Consider the following 22,122-nt stretch of genomic DNA (forward strand, 5'->3'; position numbering starts at 1 on the left):
CACTGGCTTCGCTGGTTTCGCGGCCATCGCGGCTCTTCTCCAGATCCGGCTATCGCGGCTCTCCTTCTCCAGATCCGGCCATTTTCCGGTCGCCCCCAGACCCCGCCGTCGCCGCGCCTGTCCAGATCCGGCCATCCTCTTCCGGCTCGCCCAGAGCTCGCCCTCGCTACCGCCGCGCCTGCCCAGATCCGGTCGGCCATCCTCTTCAACTCCGGTGACAGCTTCAGTTTCTGTGCGCCCAGATCTGACATTGCTCCAGATCTGTCCTTCCTTCTCTTTGGTCCTATAATCCAATCTGCTCCAGATCTGCTACTTTTGTGCGCCCAGATCTGACATTGCTCCAAATCTGCTATTTTTGTGCACCCAGATCTGCTCTTCCGCGTCATGGCTTCATCTTCATCCACAAGCCGCTCCACCATGTCCACACCCGTGACTGATCGTGGTCATCAGGGTGGTGGTCGTCCTCGGCCCCATTGTTCCTATTGTAATTGTCTTGGTCACACTAGAGAGACTTGTTATCGCCTACATGGTCGTCCACCTCACGCAGCCAAAACTGCTAACATGATTGTGGGCGCTTGTCAAGCATCTATCACACCCAGTGACTATCTCCGAGGGGGAGTATACTCAGTTTCTTCAGTTTCGGGCAGCACAACAGGCTACTTCACTTGTCACATTCTCTGCTGACACTGGTAACCCTACTGCCTGCTTTACTAAGTCTTCATCTTCCCTTGGCCCATGGATCTTCGACTCCGGTGCCACCAATCACATGTCTGGTAATCGTTCTCTCCTATCTCATGTTCAAACTTCGCAGTCTCTACCTCCTATTACATTGGCTGATGGCTCTCAAGCCTCAGTCACGGGTATTGGTACTGCATTACCTCTTCCTACTTTACCATTATCATCTGTTTTACATTTACCACAATGTACCTTTAATTTGCTCTCTGTCAGTCAACTCACTCGCAGTCTTAATTGATTTATAACCTTTTCGTCTGATTCTGTTATTGTGCAGGATCGGAGGACTGGACGGACGATTGGCACGGGGCTTGAGTCTCACGGTCTCTACTATCTGTCTCTCCTTGCTTCTTTAGTGGTGTGCACGACGACAACTTCCCCACTACAAGTCCATTGTCGGTTGGGGCACCCATCTCTTCCCAATCTTAAGAAGATGGTTCCCAGTCTCTCTAGTATTTCTTCCTTAGAGTGTGAGTCTTGTTAACTTGGGAAACATAGTCGTAGTTATTTCCCGAGTAGAGTCAATAAACGTGCTAATTCTTCTTTTTCAGTAGTCCATTCAGATGTATGGGGTCCCAATCGTGTCAGTTCACAAGACGATTTTCGTTATTTTGTAACATTTATTGATGATTTCTCTCGGATTACATGGTTATATTTAATGAAAACGCGTTCAGAGCTATTTTCAGTCTTCACTACATTTTGTGCTGAAATTAGAACACAGTTTAATTTGCCTATCTGTGTTCTTCGTAGTGATAATGCTCTTGAATATTTGTCTCTCCCATTTAAATCTTATATGGCATCCAATGGGATTCTTCACCAGACTTTGTGTCCTAGAACCCCACAACAAAATGGGGTAGCTGAACGCAAGAATCGTCATTTAATTGAGACAGCCCGTACTCTTCTCCTTCATATGCATGTTCCACTTCAATACTGGAGCGATGCTGTTTTAACTGCATGTTACTTAATTAACCGCATGCCATCTTCTGTTCTTAATGACCAGATTCCTCATTCCATTCTTTTTCCTCGAGTTGACTTATATTCTCTTCCTCCTCGTATCTTTGGGAGTACGTGCTTTGTTCACCATCTTGCTCCAGGTCGTGATAAGTTATCCGCTCGTTCCGTCAAATGTGTTTTTCTGGGTTATTCTCGCCTTCAAAAGGGGTATCGTTGCTACTCTCCTCAATTAACTTGATATTTTATTTCAGCGGATGTTACCTTCTTTGAGTCATCTCCTTATTTCCCTTATTCATCTGCGATCTCCGATTCTGTGTCTGTTGGGTTACCTTTGCCTATCCCTTTTCTTGACCTAACATCATCTCCAGCTCCAATGTCTTCACCCTCTCCACCATCCTTTACCTCTCACCTTGATCGCACCGATCTTCAGGTCTATCAACGGCGTCCACAACTCGTGGCCCAACCAGCACCGACAGTTGTCGTTAGTCCGCGGGAGCCGTCTCCAGACTCATCCCCTGTACCAGTTCGTTCTTCCTCCTTCGGTTCGTCGCCTTCGACTCTTGATCTTGACTTGCCTATTGCTCTTCGTAAAGGTACTCGCCATCCTATTTCCCATTTTGTTAGCTATGATAATTTGTCCCCTGGATATTCTGCTTTTATTTCTTCTTTATCTTCTGTTTCACCTCCTAAATCTGTTCCCGAAGCTCTTTCCCATCTAGGGTGGCGGGCTGCTATGGTCGAAGAAATGTCTGCTTTACATTCTACCGGGACTTGGGACTTGGTACCTCTTCCCAAGGGTAAGTCTACTATTGGTTGTCGCTGGGTTTACACTGTTAAAGTTGGCCCTGATGGCCGGATTGATCGTCTTAAGGCTTATCTTGTTGCCAAAGGATACACTCAGGTTTTTGGTTTTGATTATGGCGATACATTTTCTCCTGTTGCTAAGATCTCCTCTGTTCGCCTTTTCTTGTCCCTTGCTGCTATGTTTCACTGGCCCCTTCATCAACTGGACATCAAAAATGCCTTTCTCCATGGCGATTTACAGGAGGAGGTGTATATGGAGCAACCTCCTGGATTTGTTGCTTAGGGGGAGCTTGGGTTGGTGTGTCGCCTTCAAAAATCTTTACACGGTTTAAAATAGTCTCCTCGAGCTTGGTTTGGTCGATTTAGTTCAGCTGTTCTTGAGTTTGGGTTAAGTCGGAGTGAAGCTGATCATTCTGTTTTTTATCGTTCCTAGTCTGGCCGCCACATTCTTCTAGTGGTGTATGTTGATGATATAGTACTTACAGGGGATGATGATGTTGGTATCACTGAATTGAAGGCACATCTTCACCAACAGTTTCAGACTAAGGATCTGGGTCCTTTGAGATATTTTTTGGGTATTGAGGTAACTCGATCAAAGCAAGGCATCTATATTTCTCAAAGGAATTATGCCTTGGATATGCTAGAGGAGACAGGATTGCTTGGATGTAAGCCTATAAATACCCCTATGGATTCAAATATAAAGCTGTTACCGAGACAGGGGGAGCCCCTTTCTGATCTTGGGCGCTACCGTCAACTAGTTGGGAAACTTAATTACCTCACAGTCACTCGTCCTGATATTTCATTTGCTGTGAGTGTGGTAAGTCAGTTCTTGGATTCACCTTGTGATAGTCACTGGGATGCAGTGATACGTATTCTTCGGTATATTAAGGCTACTCCTGGTCAGGGTGTATTGTATCAAAATCATGGGCACAGTCAGATTGTGGGATATACGGATGCTGATTGGGCAGGATCACCTAGTGACAGGAGATCCACATCTGGATACTGTGTATTTGTGGGTGGAAACCTAGTCTCTTGGAAAAGTAAAAAGCAAACTGTTGTCGCTAAATCCAGTGCAGAAGTTGAATACAGGGCAATGGCCGTAACAACATGTGAGCTAGTGTGGTTGAAGCAATTAATTGAGGAGTTAGGGATTACACAGGTTAAGTCTATGCAATTGATCTGTGACAACCAGGCTGCCATGCATATTGCTTCTAATCCTGTGTTTCATGAAAGAACTAAGCATATTGAAATTGATTGCCATTTTGTTAGAGAAAAGGTGCTCTCTGGGGATATAGTTACAACATATGTGGGTTCCAAAGATCAACTGGCTGATTTACTTACCAAGTCTCTTAGAGGGTCTCGTGTGAATTATATTTGTACCAAGCTGGGCATGCTCAATATATATGCTCCAGCTTGAGGGGGAGTGTTAAATATGATAAGTATGGGGGTATTAGAGTATTATCTTTTAAGTAAATGCACACATATATATATTCTTGTAATGTTCTCTTGAGTAAATACAATCAGTATATTTTATACATCTAACAGTATGTATATATATGCTTATGTTGTACTCTTGAGAAATATACAAACTGTTCCTTTGTATACATCTAACAGAAGGTTTATGAGTGCGAGGAGGATGAGAATTACAAGATTGTTTGGCAAGAACACATTGTTCACAATTGAAAGAAACAATGTCTTTATTACCAAATAATCTAGGGTACAAAACTAGGATGACCTAATCGCTTGTGTCATAACATAATATCACAATGAGGCACATGAACTAAATTTAAAGATTTGTAATGAATGGGACTAGACAAAAAATAGAGACCATTTTTTCCTTCAACATTTCCAATCAAGGTTGGTCATTTTGATTCTTTGATTTCCAATTTGTAGGTTTTCTGTGTAGTTTCCAACAAGTCTCCCTAGTGTGATTAGGTTTGTTGTAGTAATCGCACCATAGATTTTTGTCTTTATTCTTTTGATTTTTCTGATGGAATGGACTATTCTAATGAACTACCAAAGCATAGTTTTGAATACCTATATCCGGAGATGAGTTATTAAGCATCACCTTCTTGCGACTTTCCTTTGTTCTAATTTCAGCAAAGGCCTCATGAATGGAGGGAAAATGTTTAGAACCTAGGAGTCGGCCACAAACTTCATCCAAGTCCTTGTTGCGTTCATGCAAAAAATCAATAATGAGGGTAAGTCTATTTTAGATTTTGCCATAGCATATGAGCTCATTATAACCAATATTATATTAAAAAAATGGGACGAACGCTTAATCACATATAAAAATGTCACATCAAGTACCTAAATAGATTACTTCCTCATGAGACAAGAGGATCGATTATGTTGTAGGGATTGTAAGGTGATACCGGGGGAGTGTTTGACTGCTCAACATAAACTTTTAGTACTTGACGTCCAAGTAAGAAATTGGAAGAGAAAAAATCACATAAAACAAAATCCAAGAATTAGGTGGTGGGATTTAAAAGGGGAGAAACAATTAATCTTCAAAGAAAAATTAAGGGGTAGAAGGGAATGGAATGGAGAAGGACAGGCAAATCAAATGTGAAGGGAAATGGCTACTGTCCTGAGAAGCACGACAAATGTAGTACTTGGAGAGACAAATAGTAGAGCCCCAAACCTTAAGAAGTCTTGGTGGTGCAATGAAAAGGTACAATTGAAAATTAGAAATAAGAAAACTTGCTATAAGGCTGTATATCAGTGCAACAATGAAGAAAACCTAAAAAATTATAAAGAAGTAAAAAAGGCAGCAAAAAGAGCTGTTAGTGAAGCAAGGTCAAAATCATATAAGAATTTATAAAAACGACTTGATACAAAAGATGGAGAAATGGATATATATAAATTAGCTAAAGCAAGAGAAAGAAAAATAAGGGATCTAAATCAAGTGAAATGCATAAAAGATGAAAATCAAAATGTATTAGTGAATGAGGGAGCAATTAAGGAGAGATAGAAGGAGTATTTCACAAAATTATTCAATGATGGTGAGGACACAAGAGTTAGGTTGGGACATCTTAATAACTTCGAAGGGAACGTGAGCTATACATTTTATCGACGCATAAGTTCAAATGAAATAAAGCAAGCATTAAAAAAGATGAAAAATGATAAGACGGTGGAACCGGATAATATACCAATAGAAGCATGAAAATGCATGGGACAAGAGGGCATCTCTTGGCTAACAAAATTATTTAACGCGACCCTTAAATAAAAAAAGATGGCAGATGAGTGGAGGAAAGAGTACTTTGGTTCCCATATACTAGAACAAAGGAGATGTTCAAAACTGTGAAAATTACAGAGGAATTAAGTTAATGAGCTGTACCATGAAATTTTGGGAGAGAGTAATAGAGCAGAGGCTCAGAAAAGAAACAGATGTCTCGAAAAATCAGTTTGGTTTCATGCTTGGTAGATCAACAATGGAAGTTATATACCTATTGAGGCGCCTAATGGAAAGGTATCGAGATCAGCAGAAGGACCTGCATATGGTGTTTATAGATCTAGAAAAGGCTTATGATAGGATCCCTAGAGAAGTATTATGGAGAGTTTTAGAGAAGAAATGAGTCTGAATAGCTTATATACAAGCCCTTAAGGACATGTATCACGGTGCAGAGACAATGGTCAGAATATGCGGAGGGGATACTAAACTGTTTAAAATTACAATGGGACTGCACCAAGGTTCTGCACTAAGTCCATACTCATTTGCTTTAGTAATGGATGAACTCACTAAACACATTCAGACAGAAGTGTCATGGTGTTTGCTATTTGCAGATGACATAGTGTTGGTGAATGAAATAAAAGAGGGAGTGAACACTAAGCTTGAGTTGTGGAGAAACAATCTAGAATCTAAGGGATTTAAATTAAGTAGAAGGAAAACAGAATATATGGAATGTAAATTTAGTAAGAATGTAAGAGTGGAGGATGTTGTAATAAAATTGGAAGACCAAATCTTACAAAGAAAATACCATTTTCGATATTTGGGATCAGTGATTCAAAAAGATAGAGAAATTCACGAGGATGTCACGCATAGAATTAAGGCAGGTTGGCTAAAATGGAAAATGCATCGGGGGTGTTATGTGATGGTAAAATATCATTAAAACTAAAAGGAAAATTCTATAGGACAGCTATAAGATCAGTCTTGTTATATGGCTCAGAATGTTGGGCAGTCAAATACCAGCATGAGCAAAAGACGAGCGTAGCGGAGATGAGGATGCTAAGATGGATGTGCGGTCATACAAGAAAAGATAAAATTAGAAATGAGGTTATTCGTAATAAAATAGGAGTAGTGCCAATCGAGAAGAAGATGAGAGAGGCTAGACTAAGATGGTTTGGTCATGTGAGAAGGAGACCAAGAGACGCTCCTATGAGGAGAGTTGATGAAATGAAATAATTAGTCAAAAAAAGAGGTAGAGGCAAATCCAAGAAGACTTTAGGAGAGACACTAAAGCTTGATATGAAGTGTATGGGCCTAAATGAGATATGACAAAAGACAGAAATACTTGGAAGTCTAGAATTCATGTAGCCGACCTCACATAGTGGGATAAATGCTGGATATGTTGTTGTTTGTTGTTTTTCTTTCCTTTTCAAGCATTTTGACATATATGGCACTATCTTTAGAACAGTGCCAGCTTATGTCATAGAATAGATTCATTTTTTGCCATAATGCTGTTAGAACATTGTAATATTCAGTCACTGACATATTACCTTGTTGAGTAGTCTTGATGGCTTATCGAATCTCAAAGCATTGTGAGGTGTTTTCGAGATTTGAATAGATTTCTTGCATTGCTGTCCAAATGTCCTTTGCAGTTTTGTAGAATAGGTAAGTCCTTCCCATTTTTGGTTCCATGGAATTTATGAGTCAAGCTATTACAATAGAATTCCCAGCCTCCTAGGTTAAGGAGTTAGGTGCTGTTTTAGGAGGCATGGGAAGAGATCCATCAAGTTAACCTACTTTTCCTTTACCCTTCTTTACCAACAAGACTAATTGGAACCATTCTCAGAAATTTGTCCCGTTCAATTTGTGTTGGGTATTTTGAAGGGAATGGAAATCAAGGTTTGAAGTGATGGAAGGCATAGATTGAGATGGAGCATCGGGAATCAAAGAGGTGGCAGAAGGATTATCAGTGAAAGATGTATTATCTGCCATGAGCGCAGGGATGGGTAAGTTTAGATGAGATAATCGGAAGGGAAGGAGTCAGCCAGAAGAATTGCTGGCTCTGATACCATGAACAAAAGTGAAAAAACAGCTGATTGAAGCAATGTTGGAAGAATGCTTGATTAGAGAGGAAGAAAAAAATCTTAATGAAATGGAAAACTGCTTCAATAATTTTATTGAGTATACTAATGGCATATATATACAAGAATTCCTCTACAAGATCTCCTAAAACACAGGAAAATTGAATATCTTTAAAGGATAAATTTTATCACTAAAGCTGGACTCATCACTTGAAATCAAATGTCTCCTATTTCTTAAGAACTTACCTCTTTATCAGTTTAATTATTTGAATCTTCCCTTATCTCCAACCAACCTTATCTCTTGGTCTCATCTGTATTCAAATTTATCTCCAACCAACCTTATCTCTTGGTCTTATTCGTATTCAAATTTTTTGATTTGATATTCCAACAATTTCTGATATATTGGTTATTGTTTTCGAGAAATGTTATGTATTTCTGTTTGGCTTGTGTTTTTTTCTAAATGTTGTTATCTCAATATAGTCCATTTATTATTGTAATTAAAGGTTCCATTTCTTGGTTTAGGTTTGAAGGACTTGATGGTGGGGAGAAGCAAGGGCTATCATTTGAGCTTGCGCAGTTGGAGGTTGGTCTGTGTTTCTTTGTTGATTATTATTTGGTATAGATGGAATCATGTTGTTTTGACACCCAAAACCCATGGTGGAAACTTCTTCTTATTACATATTTTTCTATTTTGGAATGAATTAGATGGAAACATGCTCGATTTAGCATGATCATTTGGTTACTGTTGTCTAATATGTGATGGGTAACAATTTTATTGTTGAGGAAAGAGATGATAGGATAGAAAATTGAGAAAGAAGACTAGAGTGACTGAAGTATGCAAAGGGAGGTGGATAATGATGAGAGAGGCATGGTTTAGAGAAAGAGACATATAGTTAAAAAGAACAAGATAGTAGAGAAGATAAAGAGATGAGCAACAAGGAAATAAAGGAGTAAGGGTTCTGAGAGATCATAAATTTCTTCAAATATTCAATTTTATTTTATTTTTAGAAAGCTTATTTCACCTTCCATTAATCTGGCCAATTTGTATGCTTTTATCAAAGGTTAAGAAAGGAAACTAATTTGTTTGAAAATCAATTTGGTTTCATGTATAGTAGGTGAACAATAGAAGCTATATACTTGTTAAGGTGTCTAATGGAAATATTTGGAGATAAACCAAAGGATATGCACATATGTTGTATATAGATATAGGAAAAGCTTGTGACAAAAATCCAAAGAAAGGTTTTATGGATGGTCTTAGAGAACGGAGGGGCTTGAATTGTTTATATACATGACATTAAATGTTTGTGTCATGGAGTAGAAACATGTAGATAAGATACTAGGGATTTTCCAATTATAATTGGATTACGTCAGGGATTTGCATTAAGCCCTTTATGTCTTTGTTCTAGTAATGGATAAACCCACTAAACACATCTAAGTAGAGGTACCTTGGTTGGTGTATTCTATTTGTAGATGGCATTGTCTTGGTAGATGAAACAAAGAAGATGTGAGTACTAAACTCGAGATATAGAGGAACACTTTGGAATCTAATGATTTCAAGTTAATCAAATTGAAAATTAAATATATGGAACGTAAATTTAGAAAAAATATAAATATGGATGATGCTATGATGAGACTTGATGATTAAAACTTCCCAAGAAAAGATCAGTTCAAATATATTGGATCGATCACCTAAAGATATGGAGAGATTAATAAGAATGTTACTTATAGAATTAAGGCAAGGTGATTAAAATAGAAAAAGTGGATATGCTGTTTTTATGTGATAGTAAAATTTTCTTAAGCGAAAAAGAAATTTTACAGGATAGGCTATAAAACCAACTTTGTTGTATGATGTAGATATGGGCTAGTAAAGCATCGACATGTTATGGAGATGTTGCTATCAATGTGCAACAATACAAAACAAGATGGAACTAAAAATGAGGTTATTCATAATAAGGTTGGAGTGGCTCTTATTAACAATAAGATGTGTAATAAATGATCAAGATGGTTTGGTTATGTGAGAGAAAGATCAATGGAGGGTTGTATAGATGAAATGGAAGATGTTTTTAGTGGAAGAGGTAGGGAAAGACCAAGAATGTTTTTTGGGGAATTCTTAGGTATGATTTGAATTATATAAAGGCCTGATCAAACATATGACCAGTGACCATAGATAAAAATTATTAATAAGCTGGAATTCATGTAGACAACCCCACCTATTTAGATTAAGGATTGCTATGTATGATGTATTTGTATCCTCTATGGAACCCCTAAGACAAAAACCCTGAAGGCATATAAGTTTCTTTATAATTAAGCCTACCTAATGTCATAACCTCTACCACTAAAGGTGTTTATAAATCATAAATATAGCAGGGTCAAATTGAACAGATCTAACAACAGTAATTGCTTAGTACTTATTATCTTCTTGCATGTCCCGCATTCATGGAAGAGTATATGTTTTTTATGGGATGTCCCAGTTCTGTGAATACTGTCAAGAGGATGCATCTTTTTCAGCTTGGCATATTTTCAGAATAGCATCCCTCATCAAATTTGGTGTACCCAAATCTTTATCAACTCTAGCTAGTTAGCAGTACCTTATTTGAACCTGCTGCTTTATTTGTTTGTTTTTGGTAAGCGTTCAGTTCAATGCGCACCAAATTTTGTGATCAGCTTATAACTGTAGTGAGTGTTTTGCGTTGAGTAAAGCATGCAGATATCAGTGACTACACTTTTCTTGATGGTTCTTTTTTTTGGTAGTCTAAAAGAGAGGAGGTTCGTCTTAGTCATCAACAAGCTCTGCGGCAATTTCACCAAAAGGTATGCATTTGACAAGGGCTCTCAAACTGGAAACTAATTATTTTCAGCTGGAAGTCAGTCTTTAAAATTTTTATACCGACCATTTTTGATGATTTTTTTAGTTCATTTCTTAAGAGATTTTCACCTATTCAATGAACAGCTGACATGTTTCTTGTAATTGTTTCAGTTTCATAATGTTTGGGGACAACTCATGAAGACTGGCTATCAGAATTCCCGCTTTGCACATCAGGTCAATTGAGATGTCTTGCTTTATGGTGATTCAGTATTAGATGGCCTATCCAACACCATATATGGTGGGTAACTTTTTTTCTGCAAATTACATAGGTGGAAAGATTTGCCTGCCTCTATACTAGCCAGGTGAGCAACCTCGGCCTCTATTCCCCGGACAAGTACTATAGACCAAGCGAGGACTTCATGCCCCATGAGTTTGACATCCTTGACATGTGGCAAGATCTTCAATCCAACAAGATGAGTCATGCAACTTGAGGAAACATCATTAATTGCTTGGCTTCTTGGAAAGCATGGAACCGGAGCTTTCAATCAAGTTTCTCATTTTGCCTTGTTCATCTGTGTTCTTGCTTGCTTAGTCTTGTTGTCGTAGATGGATTTTTATGTGTTGCGAAGTGACATGTGGCACTGTAAATGTTTCCTGCAACATTTGTTTCAAATGTGGATAGCTTAGCTGTGAATTCTTCCCTCTTGGGCCATGTTTGATTCAAATATAAAACATAGGAGGATTTAGAATGGCTGCCAACTGATGCAGTATGTCTGGTTCAAGTCAATTAAAAGCAACTATTTTCTCAGTAAATTGGTCTTGCATCTAGTAGCCAAATGAAGCCCTGGCATTTGTGGAGTGTTGGGTTTTAAAACTAAAAGTTTTAAGATCAAATTGTTCCCAACTTTTTAATAAATTATAAATGTGATTAGATCAGAGAGAGCCAATTCTTTTACAATTTACACTTCTTGTGGAACACTATGATTGCAACAACAATGACCGTGCGGAGAAAATCTATGGCTAAAACTAATAAAAGAATCCTCCTTAAGGGCTCTCTTGCCCTCACCCTCATGTAGAAGCTTATTTTTCTTCAAATCCAGGCCTTCCCACATCCTTCCATTTTAAAGGGTCATTTGCAACCAATGCAACACTTCATCGAATGAATGGATCACAAATCAGAACACAATGTTCTTCGACCCTCTGCCCGCCTGGTTCTGAACCTGCCTTTCTAGATCTTGCATATCAGCTGGTTCAGGGAAAATCTCACTCGATGATCTTTTGTGTGAAGAGGAGAGTTCATAGATTCCGCTTCCCTGTGAATGTGAACCTGCTCCTGCTCTGCCGGGCTGTTTTAAGCCGCTTAGGCTTAGACCCTCCCGGTTTGCCTGGCCAGCATGACCATTGCCACTATCCGATGAACTGTGGTTCCAACTGCCAAAGAAAGCAGCGCTCCAGGACCTCCTTGATGAAGTTGTTCTTATTGCAGAGTTGTAGCTTTCTTCTCTTACCACTCTCAAGGGGTTTTCGAGTGCTCTGAGGATATGCCTCATTTGAGGACGTCTTGAAGGCTTGGGATGAAGGCAGTGTTTGGCCACTATTGCCGTGGCCCATACTTCTTCAAGTAAATCCTCATCCACAATCAGGGATAGGTCAACAATCTTGGCCACCATTTCCTTCTCATTTATACTGATGTATGGTAGATTTTTGTCCAACCATTCCTTCGTACTGACATCGTCTGACTTGCTGATCCCGAGTTTACCAGTTACAAGCTGAAGCAAGACTTTTCCGAAACAGTAGACATCATAAGCACATGTAGCTGAAGATGAGCCTGTCAATTTCCAAGACAATTAATTTGTAAGCAAAACAATGGATTGGTGTTAGTGGTAAGACCTAAAAGACGTCACACATTAGACCTTTTCTTTTTTACTTCCTAGGAACATAAACACCATATCATCTCTGCCCTAGAAACAGCTAATCATCATTCACTTTGACAGGAGTACAAAAGTTCAGAACTGCACTTACCAGAAGGGCCTTGTTCCGAGGTCCTGCAGATCATTAAAAACAAAGTGAGTTAAAATGCTGAACAATATTTGAAAAATGCAGAGGGAACATCAATTTCATTGAAAGCAATAATACTATAAGCAGTCTCAGTAAAACCACAATCTAAATGTACTATCTTTAGTCTTACACGGCCAAATGTCATAATCTATTTCCACATAAATATAAGCTCCTAAAACAGGGGCAGCACATGCATGTGCAGTGGTGGTGGTGGATAATGAAAGAGAATTAGTTTCTGCCTCACTGTAACTACACAAGTTCTCCACCCCTTTTTTTTTTGGGGGGGGGGGGGGGGGGGGGAGGAGGCAGAAAAAGAAAAACTATAATGGGTGGGTGGATACGTCTTATCAAATTTGGGTATGCTGTTTCCTAGTTGTATTATACTAATGAGGTTATTGTGGTCCATTTCAATACTTTCCATATATGGTATTTTACATGTTTTGTATAGATTTTAATCATTCTTCTGCTACTCTAACATAGTTTTGTAATACAAAGTACCCTGATTTCGTAAACCCTTGAGCAAAGTTACAGATAAATTTTTCCAACTTCCACATTCAACACCCCTTAATTCTATGTGCCAAAACATATTTTCTTTCAAAAATGTGTACATTGAAGGGCCAAAAAATTTCTCACCATAAATATCATCATACATGATATCTGGGTATGACAGGTTCCACTGGCTTGCTAATCAAGTATAAAGTGATTTCCTGAATTGTGAGGACCTGGTCTGCCTTATTTACAAGAAATACAGGGTAGAAATTTTTTTTTGGGGGTTCCTTTGACACCATTAATCCCCAAACCTCATGTTGTATTATCACTCATGTAATGTCACTTGATAGTTTATCAGTTACAATGACTTACCTATGTTGTTTTTACTTCTTTTGACAGTTTAGATCCCTCTTTTGCTTGTTAATCCATCCCCTATTGGTCCCCCGACAAATATGCACCTCTACTTGCATGCATTGTTTAAATTGAACTAGTTGGCATCACCCCCTTAGTTAAAGATGGATAATTTAAAGAGAGGTACTTATGGCCAGCTTCACATGCTCATTAAGCTTTCAGCGTATAAGGGAAAAGAAGAAGTAATATTTTCTTCTTTAAGCAGAAGACTAAAGAGGAGTGGTAATGGCACTTGAGCAAGCAAGCAAAGATTAAAGTTGGTCCTGTATGAGAGACATCGATGCTAAAGCTAATAGTTTAACATATTATAGTAAACTGATAACATCTCCTGTAGTTCAAATCGAATGCAAAATTAGAAATACCTAGAAAAAGAAACGGCATTGCTTCAAAATGCCCCAGAAGGTTATGAACTGATAAATACTTACTGTGGCATCCACAGAAACCTTGTGATCCCATTCTGGCCAGTATCCCCTCCTTGAGCACACACCTCACTCAAGCTTCCAAGCCGCACTTCATATTTATCATCAAGAAGGATACTGCTTGCTTGGATATCTCTTCAAAAAGTAAAAAAAATAACAGTAATTATTTGCCAGTAGACACAAAATTTTATAGCATGAAGACAACTCTATACACTATTGACAAGGAGGGCGTATACCCTGATAGAAAACTTGGACTCTGAGACCATACACTGTTATTAGGTAAAAAGCAATAAGTTTCAGAATCATCACTTCACAGATATACCTCTGCAAGTTACTTTCATGTACAAGAAAACTGAAGGTTCAATCAAAATACAGCCATCACGGCACTTGACATACGAAAAACCAGTTATTACAAAAGTGCATCCCCAGCCAATGCACAAGGCTCCCCACTTTGAAAGAGTTAAGAGAAGGTTGTTTCTGTATGCAGCCTTACCCTTGCTTTGCAAAGAGGATGTTTCCACAACTCGAACTTCTCCATCATGAATTGCACCTTATCCTAACCAAGTTAGGATCAGTAGCATGACATTTATAATATCAATTAACTTCTAAAAGTCACAATGACAATACAAAATTACAAATCCATTCAAAAGAATAATGTAGAAAAATTTATACCAGATGCCCTTCCTAACGCATCCCTCTAGTGAGGGAATCAATGGCAAACATAGGATGGAAGGTTGGGGGGGGGGGGGGGGGGGGGGGATTTCAACACTAGGATAATTATGCCTTAGATAGTCTCTTAATATGCCTAGGTGTACAAGTCCCTTAAGCTTATAGGATTTTGATTTTAGTTGGGGGGCCAATAATAGTAATATTTTGAGCTTCTTTTGTTTTTATTATATACAGAAGGGGTTTCAAAAATCAGGGGGCAATATTAGTAAAATTCCTAAATTTTTTGTTTTTAGTATATACTAGAAGGGATTTTCAAAAATCTAGAGGGGCACCCTAACATAAGTCCGCCCCTAGAGGGAATGATGAAATAAAGTTCCAATACCATCTTTCTGTGGAAAATTTTCATGAGATGGCAGTGCATGAAGATAATTAAACCTTCTCCAAATGACAATATCAAGGAGCATGACCCATTCCATGGTGCCACAGTTTCCCAAGATTATACTATTCCAAAACCAAACAATGAGTTTCCCAAGACACCTTAAGGCTGCACCACGACGCATTCCATGGTGCCACAGCTTGTTCAATCCCTGATTCCATTTTCTTTTATTGAATTAAGACTTTATTATAAAGTATTTGAGCTTTAAGTATGTTACCCACCAGGAATCTGTATGTTTTTTCCCCATCAACATTAGCGTCCATCATTATTTGCTTTTTGCAACTAAATGAAACAATTTTCAATAAAATGTTCCATCTGCATACTTCAAGTAAAACTACTGATTCTAGAGTTTGTTAGTGTCCAGTTAACATTGGCATTTGGCAGTCAAGACGACACAGTGACCATTCCCACCATTGTGAACTTAAAACATGGCTACATCACACAGACACACACAAGCATGCTGTCTGTTTAATAAGAATGAAGAACCAGTCATCAATTCAGAAATCAAGTGAAAAGTTGAACTCATATTAGACATTTCATAGAAGTTGTGCACGCCTAACGTTCATTATCTGCTTGTTAATTAAGTGGTTAGAGCAGCAAATAGCAAAAACAGTTGCCAATTAATTAAGCACAAAATCAGCACTATAAAGTGATAGTTAAATGTAGTGTGCGTGACGGGAATCCAACAGCCACGAGACAAACTATCACTCATAATAAAGTAAATGTATTTCATCAGAAACACGATAATTAAAACAGAGAAAAGGCCAAGTGGTGAAGTACCTATGAACAATGGGTGGGTCACACTCGTGGTGTAGATAACATAAAGCTTCTGCAGCTCCTATTGCAATTTTCAATCTTGTAATCCAGTCCAACGACTGTAGCCCACCATCTTCCAAATTTGGAAGCTTGTACAATGAATTAGACAAATCTCCATGTGGCATATATTTGTAAACCAAGAACTTCTCATTCTCATTCTCCAAGCAATGCCCTAAGAGTGGGACCAGCCTTGGATGTGAAGCCTTGCTAAAAAATTCCAACTCCAACATGTAAGATTCTTTCTTCAGGGAATGCAGATCAACCCTCTTGATAACCACAGGGAAGCCGCCTTCCAATATTCCACGGAAAAGGTCCCCAGAGTGGCCGAGTTTCATAAGATTTGTATCACTAAAATCACCTGTGGCTTCGAGCATCTGCTCAGATGTAAATGATTCACCCAAACCTGACAAATTAATAGAAGCTTTGGAAGGTGGTGAGCCACCACCTGGAATGGGCCCCACACTAGCAGCCCTCTGATCTGCACTTCCCTTGCCCCATGTTTTCAGAAGGCCGAGCAGCACTAATACTAAAAGCATAATGAAACCGATTCCACCGAACAGTCCCACCACTATATATGTCACTCGTTTATTGCTGCTTGAGGAAGATTTAGGTGAAGGTGCTGGGGCTACATTATCATCAAAACTTAGGCCTCTCTGAGCATAAAACAAATAACAATCCTGGAAACTCTTCTGATTCGACAAATTCCTTAAACAGTTTCCAGTGATAACAACATTGTTACCCACGCTACTGGGAGCTGGGCCTTGAAAATAGTTATTAGACAGATCTATAGAACGAAACTTCAGCACAAGATCAGTCAGAGTTCCAAAAAACAGATTGTTTGAAAGGTTGAAACGGGCACCAGTGGCATTAAACGGCACAGTAATGTTTGGCAAAACACCTGTGAAATTATTGCCCGAGATATCAAGAAAATGCAACTGAGTCATTGACCACAGAACAGAAGATAGATTGCCATCAAAAGCGTTCCGACTCAAATCTATGTACTTCAGCTGAGTGAGATTCTGAAGCAAAACATATGGCAATGAACCTCCCAAACTATTATTCCCAGCTGATAATTTCTTCAAACTTCTCAACCCTCCTAATTCTTCTGGTAAAAAACCGGACAAATAATTGTTCCCGAGATCAAGTTCAATAAGTTGAGACAGTTTACCCATTTCAGCAGGAACAGAAGCAGCCATGATATTGTTGCGCAGATTCAAGAACTGGAGACCAGAAAGTGAACCAAGACCAGATGGGATTGGCCCAGATAAGAAATTCGAAGAAAGATCAAGCAAGGTAAGATTTTGAAGAGCTGAAAGGGCTGATGGAACTGCTCCTGTCAACAAATTTCGCGAAAGGTTAAGAAACTTCAGAGAAGATAAATTTCCCAACGCAGAAGGTATTGCACCAGTAAGCAAGTTATCAGACAAATATAGGGCCTCCAATTCACTCAAACTTCCCAGCGACGGTGGAATTGAACCAGTTAACGAGCAAGACATAAGGTCGAGCACCTGGAGCGCACTAAGTCTCTGCCCAAACCACGCCGGCATCGGCCCCGGCAACGAAAACCCGGACGCGTTGAACTTAGCTAGACGACTAAAGTTGGCCAAAGCATCGACGGCGAACCGGGGGTTTTCCCTGCCGGCGCGAGTCCGCTTCAAACCGGACACATTTATCCCGACCACACGGCCGGAACGGCACTCAACCCCGGTCCAGTTGGAGCACGGGTCGGCTTTTCTCGGCCAGTCCTTGGCCCTCAGGCCCAGAGACGACCGGAGGTCCAGCAACGCCGACTGGTCGGCCTCGGAACTCAGTGGTGCATCGTCCTGAGTCGAGACCGAGTTGAGAAGCAAGAGTACCATCGTCGCTACCTTGAGAAGAACCGGGTTGGCTTCCATGATCAGCAAACGTAGCCTGAACATGGAGAAAATGAAGAATGGCAGTTTTTTAAGCAGTTGCTTCTTGTTCTTGGCTCATTGCCATTACTGCTTTTGTTGATCATACCACCGTCCATGCCATTACCCTTCTCTCATTCCACCCACTTGAGGCTGCGCTCTTTCAATTCAAGAACAAATTTTGATTGTTCTTGGTCTAATACGAGCCTATTCTTTGAAAGTGGGTGTCTGCAAAATTAATGCTTCTCTCTATGAATATATAATGTCGATATTTTATGTGCGTTACCACCACACATAAATCATAAATTTTTCAGCAAAATTCATAAGCCTACTTGTAAATATCAACATCATATCAAAAAGCCTATTAATATTTCAAGGGGGATGATATGACAAGATAATTGTGATTCTCTCAACATTTAATTTAATAAATAATTAAGTGTTATTATCACAAATATTAATATTAATATTCGGGTTAAAAATATTATGATGCTTGAGATCGATAAATTAAAATTATTTTTTATTTTTATTTTTATTTTCATTTTACAAAATACTTATTAAAAAAAAAAAAAAAGCCTTTTCCTCCTTTCTTTTCATACTCTAATTTGACCAAACCTAACTTTGTCGGGACATCCAAATTTAGATCAGTGAACTTATTGTCAAAATAATTTATTTATTTTTACATCTAAATCTAAATTTAAACCAACGAGGAGACAGAAGAAAAGGGCAAAAAAATAATTTATTATATTTTAATTTTGTAATATTTTATTATTTAAAATTAAAGGAAAAATTGATTTATTAGTACTTCGATCATCTTATAATTATGAAGCGACAGAAAGGGCAAGAAAACGGGGCAATAATGGGGGACTTGTACGGTCACCCAAGCCATTAATGACTCAGTGAGTTAAAACTGCGAAAATTAATTTAGGACAGAGAAATGTTTCTTAAAATGAATAATGTTCAAAGTATTAATGATGGTATTATCGATTTAATAATATTTATATATTTATGTGAAGTAAAATATAACATATTATTATATATAAATATTATTATATTATTATTAAGATATAATAATTTCTTTTTTGATTGTGTGAGAAAATATCTCAATTGGGGTAGCCTATGAGTAACCTCAAAGCTCACGAGTGACTTATAAAAAAGACATTAGTTAGGAGGCGGATAATCTTCTATGTGAGCCATTTGATGATTAATTCAGTTTTTGAATGAGTGTGCAGAATATAGATAAAGTAGAATTACAGTAAAAATAGAATTCTGAATGTACATATGCTAGAAGAATCTCTTATTTATAAGAAAAAAAAGATTGACAAGTGAAGAGAGAATTACAATCCTTAATAGATATTTTGAGCTTTCATTCGAATTTGTAGGTGAGGATATTAGAGACCAGCAAAAGTCTCCTAAATAGTAATAGCCGAGTGACGTATGAACTCTTGGAATGGTGAAAGGCTCTCGGGTGAGGTCACTTGGTTGTCTCTTAGTCTCAGTCATTTGATTTTGGTCACTCAATTGACATGTCTAGATCATCCGATAACTTTTTGCAGCTGTAACTTATTTTCATTGATTTCTTTTTTCAATAGGCTTTTGTGCCTTTTTTTTTTTATTATTTGAGCTCATATTTTTTTTACCACTACATATTAAAAATATCATAACTTAATGTTTAAATAATATTTTCATTCCACAAAGATAATTTGTAGGTCTCTCTTTTGGTTGGAAACTTATGATTTATGAAAAGGTAAGAATTCAGATGAAATTGCAATTTTATGGGTTTGATTTTTCTTCCGTTCGAAATGGAAAATTATCTTATTTTTCCTTTCCTTTCTATTTGTAGTTCGCAGTTAGGCAACCGAAAAGTTTGAAAAATGTTACTCAACTATAGTAGCCAGTTGGCATATCTTTTTCAAAGGATAATGCTAATAACTATTTTAAATATTATAGTTTTTTTTTTTTTTTTTTGTGTAAATAAAGATTTCATTGAAACAAAAACACAAAGGGGCTATAGTTTAAAGATAAGGCATATCCCGAACCTCATAACAAAAAAACTAAAAAAGGTAACAAATATAAAAACAAATAAATAAAAAATATTTATCCGATTAACAGTATATAGACATCAAATAACATCTTCAAAAGACTGCACCTCAAATCTCCCCAAGCACTTTAAGACTTTTAATGTAAATACTGACATTTGTGGTGATACCAACACCTGATTATTCACCTACAAAATATTTGGAGAAGACATAACAAGCCCGAAAATCATCAATGTATAAATATTCCTAAACGTTATAAGATACATTCGCGTTAATGGCAACATTTGTGATGAAAACACCCGATTAAGTCTCAAGTAATAACGTAGACCGCCAACAATATGCTCATGAATTAAATCATCGTTTAACTCGAAGATTATAGTTATTTTTCAATAAATACATCTCGCTTTTAAATGAGATGTATTATTTTTAAGTGAAATGTTATACCTATATACAAGTTTGATAAATAATAAATTAACTCACTATCATGAACAGTTATTAACTTTAAGTAGAAATATTATAAATTTGTATGTGCCACGTGAGTTGGTAAGTGTTGTTTATCATACTTGTTTGTGGCCATAGCATTTCCTTATTTTCAATTCCAAAATAATTTTTTTGGTAAACGATAAATGAATTGTGTTTTTCAATATTTTAGTAACTAATAAAATTATTTTAAAATTAAAAATAATAGAATTTATTTAAAAACAAAGTACATTTATTGAAACTTAACCTATAAGCAAGCATATAATAAATAGTCTCAGTTATTAGTTAGAGTAAGAGTCGTTTTACAGGGTCAGACAACTCTACCGAGTGCCTCATTGAATAGGGGTAAAATGACAAATTTGACCCCTCACACTTTACAAATTTACAAAGTGGGCCATTGCCTCCGCCCCTGCCTTTGCTCTTTCTTCTCCGCTCCCATGCCCGTCGCCTCGCCTCGTCTCGCCGACAGTCGATGCAGTGATTATCGACGAGGCGATGTGAAGACCATGGGAGAGGAAGGGAGACGAAAGAACAGGAGTGAGGCAATTCATGGGAGGGGAAAAGAGAGAGCAAGGCCTAAGGGCAAATTTATCTTTTTGCCCATTTTCGATAATCCGATCGATAAGTCCGTCGAGTTCTCTAGACTTTTTCGTTAGAGTAATGTTATAAGTTATGTCTGTTATCAATTATGTATCATATATTCATTGAAGAAGTGTATTAAACAGAGAAAACATACTTTTTCTAACGAATAGGCGTGACATAATTGATGATCCCATCATTAATCATGACTCAAATATACTAAACAAATATATACAAAATTATATATAAATTCCCTCAAAACAATATTACCATTTAAAAATGAAATAAAGACGACTTTTGAAAATAATTTAACAAACAAGTCTTCCTTATATAATTAGTTATATATTTTTTCTATTATAAGACAAAGAAATGCTCCGACAAAATGTTGACTGGCCAGAGATGACGGGGTCATAAAATAAAGGCTAAAGAAAAGACAAAAGTTGAAAGTCCCATCCAATAAACATTTTCATATGTATGGATAATTTTGATAATTATAAAAGAGCATCGTCACATTGAAAAAATTATGTAAAATAATAATAATTTTAAAAGCGATAGGATCAGATATAACAAGCTCATTTATTTTTAACAAATGAGCTTTTTATAATTAATTTAAAATTCATTAAAACTCGTTTGCTTGTAGTTAACAAGAATACATATATCTCTAATATACTTTTAGCTCTTTATTTTACTTTGAAATCTATGATTTTATTAAATAATATAATTATATAAATAAGTACTCATTAAAAAAAAATACCTCATCTATAAATGATCATATTTTTATTCATAAAGGAACTCGATAATTTATTGTTCGAACTCACATGTGTTTAGCTTAATTGAGTAAAGTGGGAACATAAATATTATTTTATAAAATTTAACTCATAAATGAGTGGATCAATAAACGAGCTGAGACAAATACATCAATGGCGAAGGTGGCTGGAAATTAAGAAGTATGGAAAAGAAAATTTTCAGTCAGAGCAGATGAGGGAATCCTTCTTTCATCTTCAGTCACTCTCAGGTTCAATAGGGCCAATCATAAATGGACGAACGAATTTGTACAAAGTGTGGGGTCACACATGGAATTGATTAAATTGAAAGGACTGGGCTGAAAACGCGTTACTTTGTTTACTTTTCAAATTGTTTACTTTTCAATCCCATTGTTTTTAGTGACATTTTGTGTGTGTGTGTGTGTGTTTAGATACCATCATAATTTGCATCGTGCTGATTGAACTAAGTTGGTAAAAATATTAGCATTTTAGGATGTTTGGTATTGATTGAGATGTTTACAATTACT

The 22,122-nt window shown here is 37.4% G+C and overlaps 2 protein-coding genes across 7 annotated transcripts in view; one reads left to right on the plus strand and one right to left on the minus strand.

Moving 5' to 3' along the window:
• Positions 1–11,248, plus strand: part of LOC127807341 (uncharacterized) — a 31,916-nt gene extending 20,668 nt beyond the window's left edge. For 3 of the 6 annotated variants that reach the window (XM_052345080.1, XM_052345083.1, XM_052345084.1), the window contains 4 exons: positions 8,263–8,323; positions 10,492–10,551; positions 10,718–10,780; positions 10,876–11,248. In XM_052345080.1, coding sequence (XP_052201040.1) covers positions 8,263–8,323; positions 10,492–10,551; positions 10,718–10,780; positions 10,876–11,037 — 346 coding nt within the window. In that variant the 3' untranslated portion in view covers positions 11,038–11,248. Of the gene's footprint in view, positions 1–1,009; positions 2,484–8,262; positions 8,324–10,440; positions 10,552–10,717; positions 10,781–10,875 lie in introns of those variants that run through there. The other 3 variants (XR_008024640.1, XR_008024639.1, XM_052345081.1) reach the window with 3 other exon arrangements.
• A 238-nt stretch (positions 11,249–11,486) lies between these two features.
• Positions 11,487–17,980, minus strand: LOC127807340 (probable LRR receptor-like serine/threonine-protein kinase At2g16250). Its single transcript, XM_052345079.1, has 4 exons — positions 15,809–17,980; positions 13,930–14,058; positions 12,569–12,591; positions 11,487–12,374 (listed from the first exon to the last, which is right to left on the minus strand). Exons 1-4 carry the CDS (start codon positions 17,761–17,763, stop codon positions 11,722–11,724), a joined length of 2,760 nt encoding a protein of 919 aa, XP_052201039.1. The 5' UTR covers positions 17,764–17,980; the 3' UTR covers positions 11,487–11,721.
• Between the last annotated feature and the right edge of the window lie 4,142 nt (positions 17,981–22,122).

The sequence above is a fragment of the Diospyros lotus genome, chromosome 8, assembly GCF_014633365.1.
Source record: "Diospyros lotus cultivar Yz01 chromosome 8, ASM1463336v1, whole genome shotgun sequence".
NCBI lineage: Eukaryota > Viridiplantae > Streptophyta > Magnoliopsida > Ericales > Ebenaceae > Diospyros > Diospyros lotus.

Bases quoted from the DNA above. Each gene is read 5' to 3' on its own strand.
- LOC127807340 (XM_052345079.1), bottom strand. From the start codon at position 17,763: ATGTTCAGGCTACGTTTGCTGATCATGGAAGCCAACCCGGTTCTTCTC. The intron at 12,592-13,929 runs GTAAGTATTTAT...AATGATCTGCAG, and splicing joins AGGTTTCTGTGGATGCCACA to GACCTCGGAACAAGGCCCTT. The intron at 12,375-12,568 runs GTAAGTGCAGTT...GGAAATTGACAG, and splicing joins CTCGGAACAAGGCCCTTCTG to GCTCATCTTCAGCTACATGT.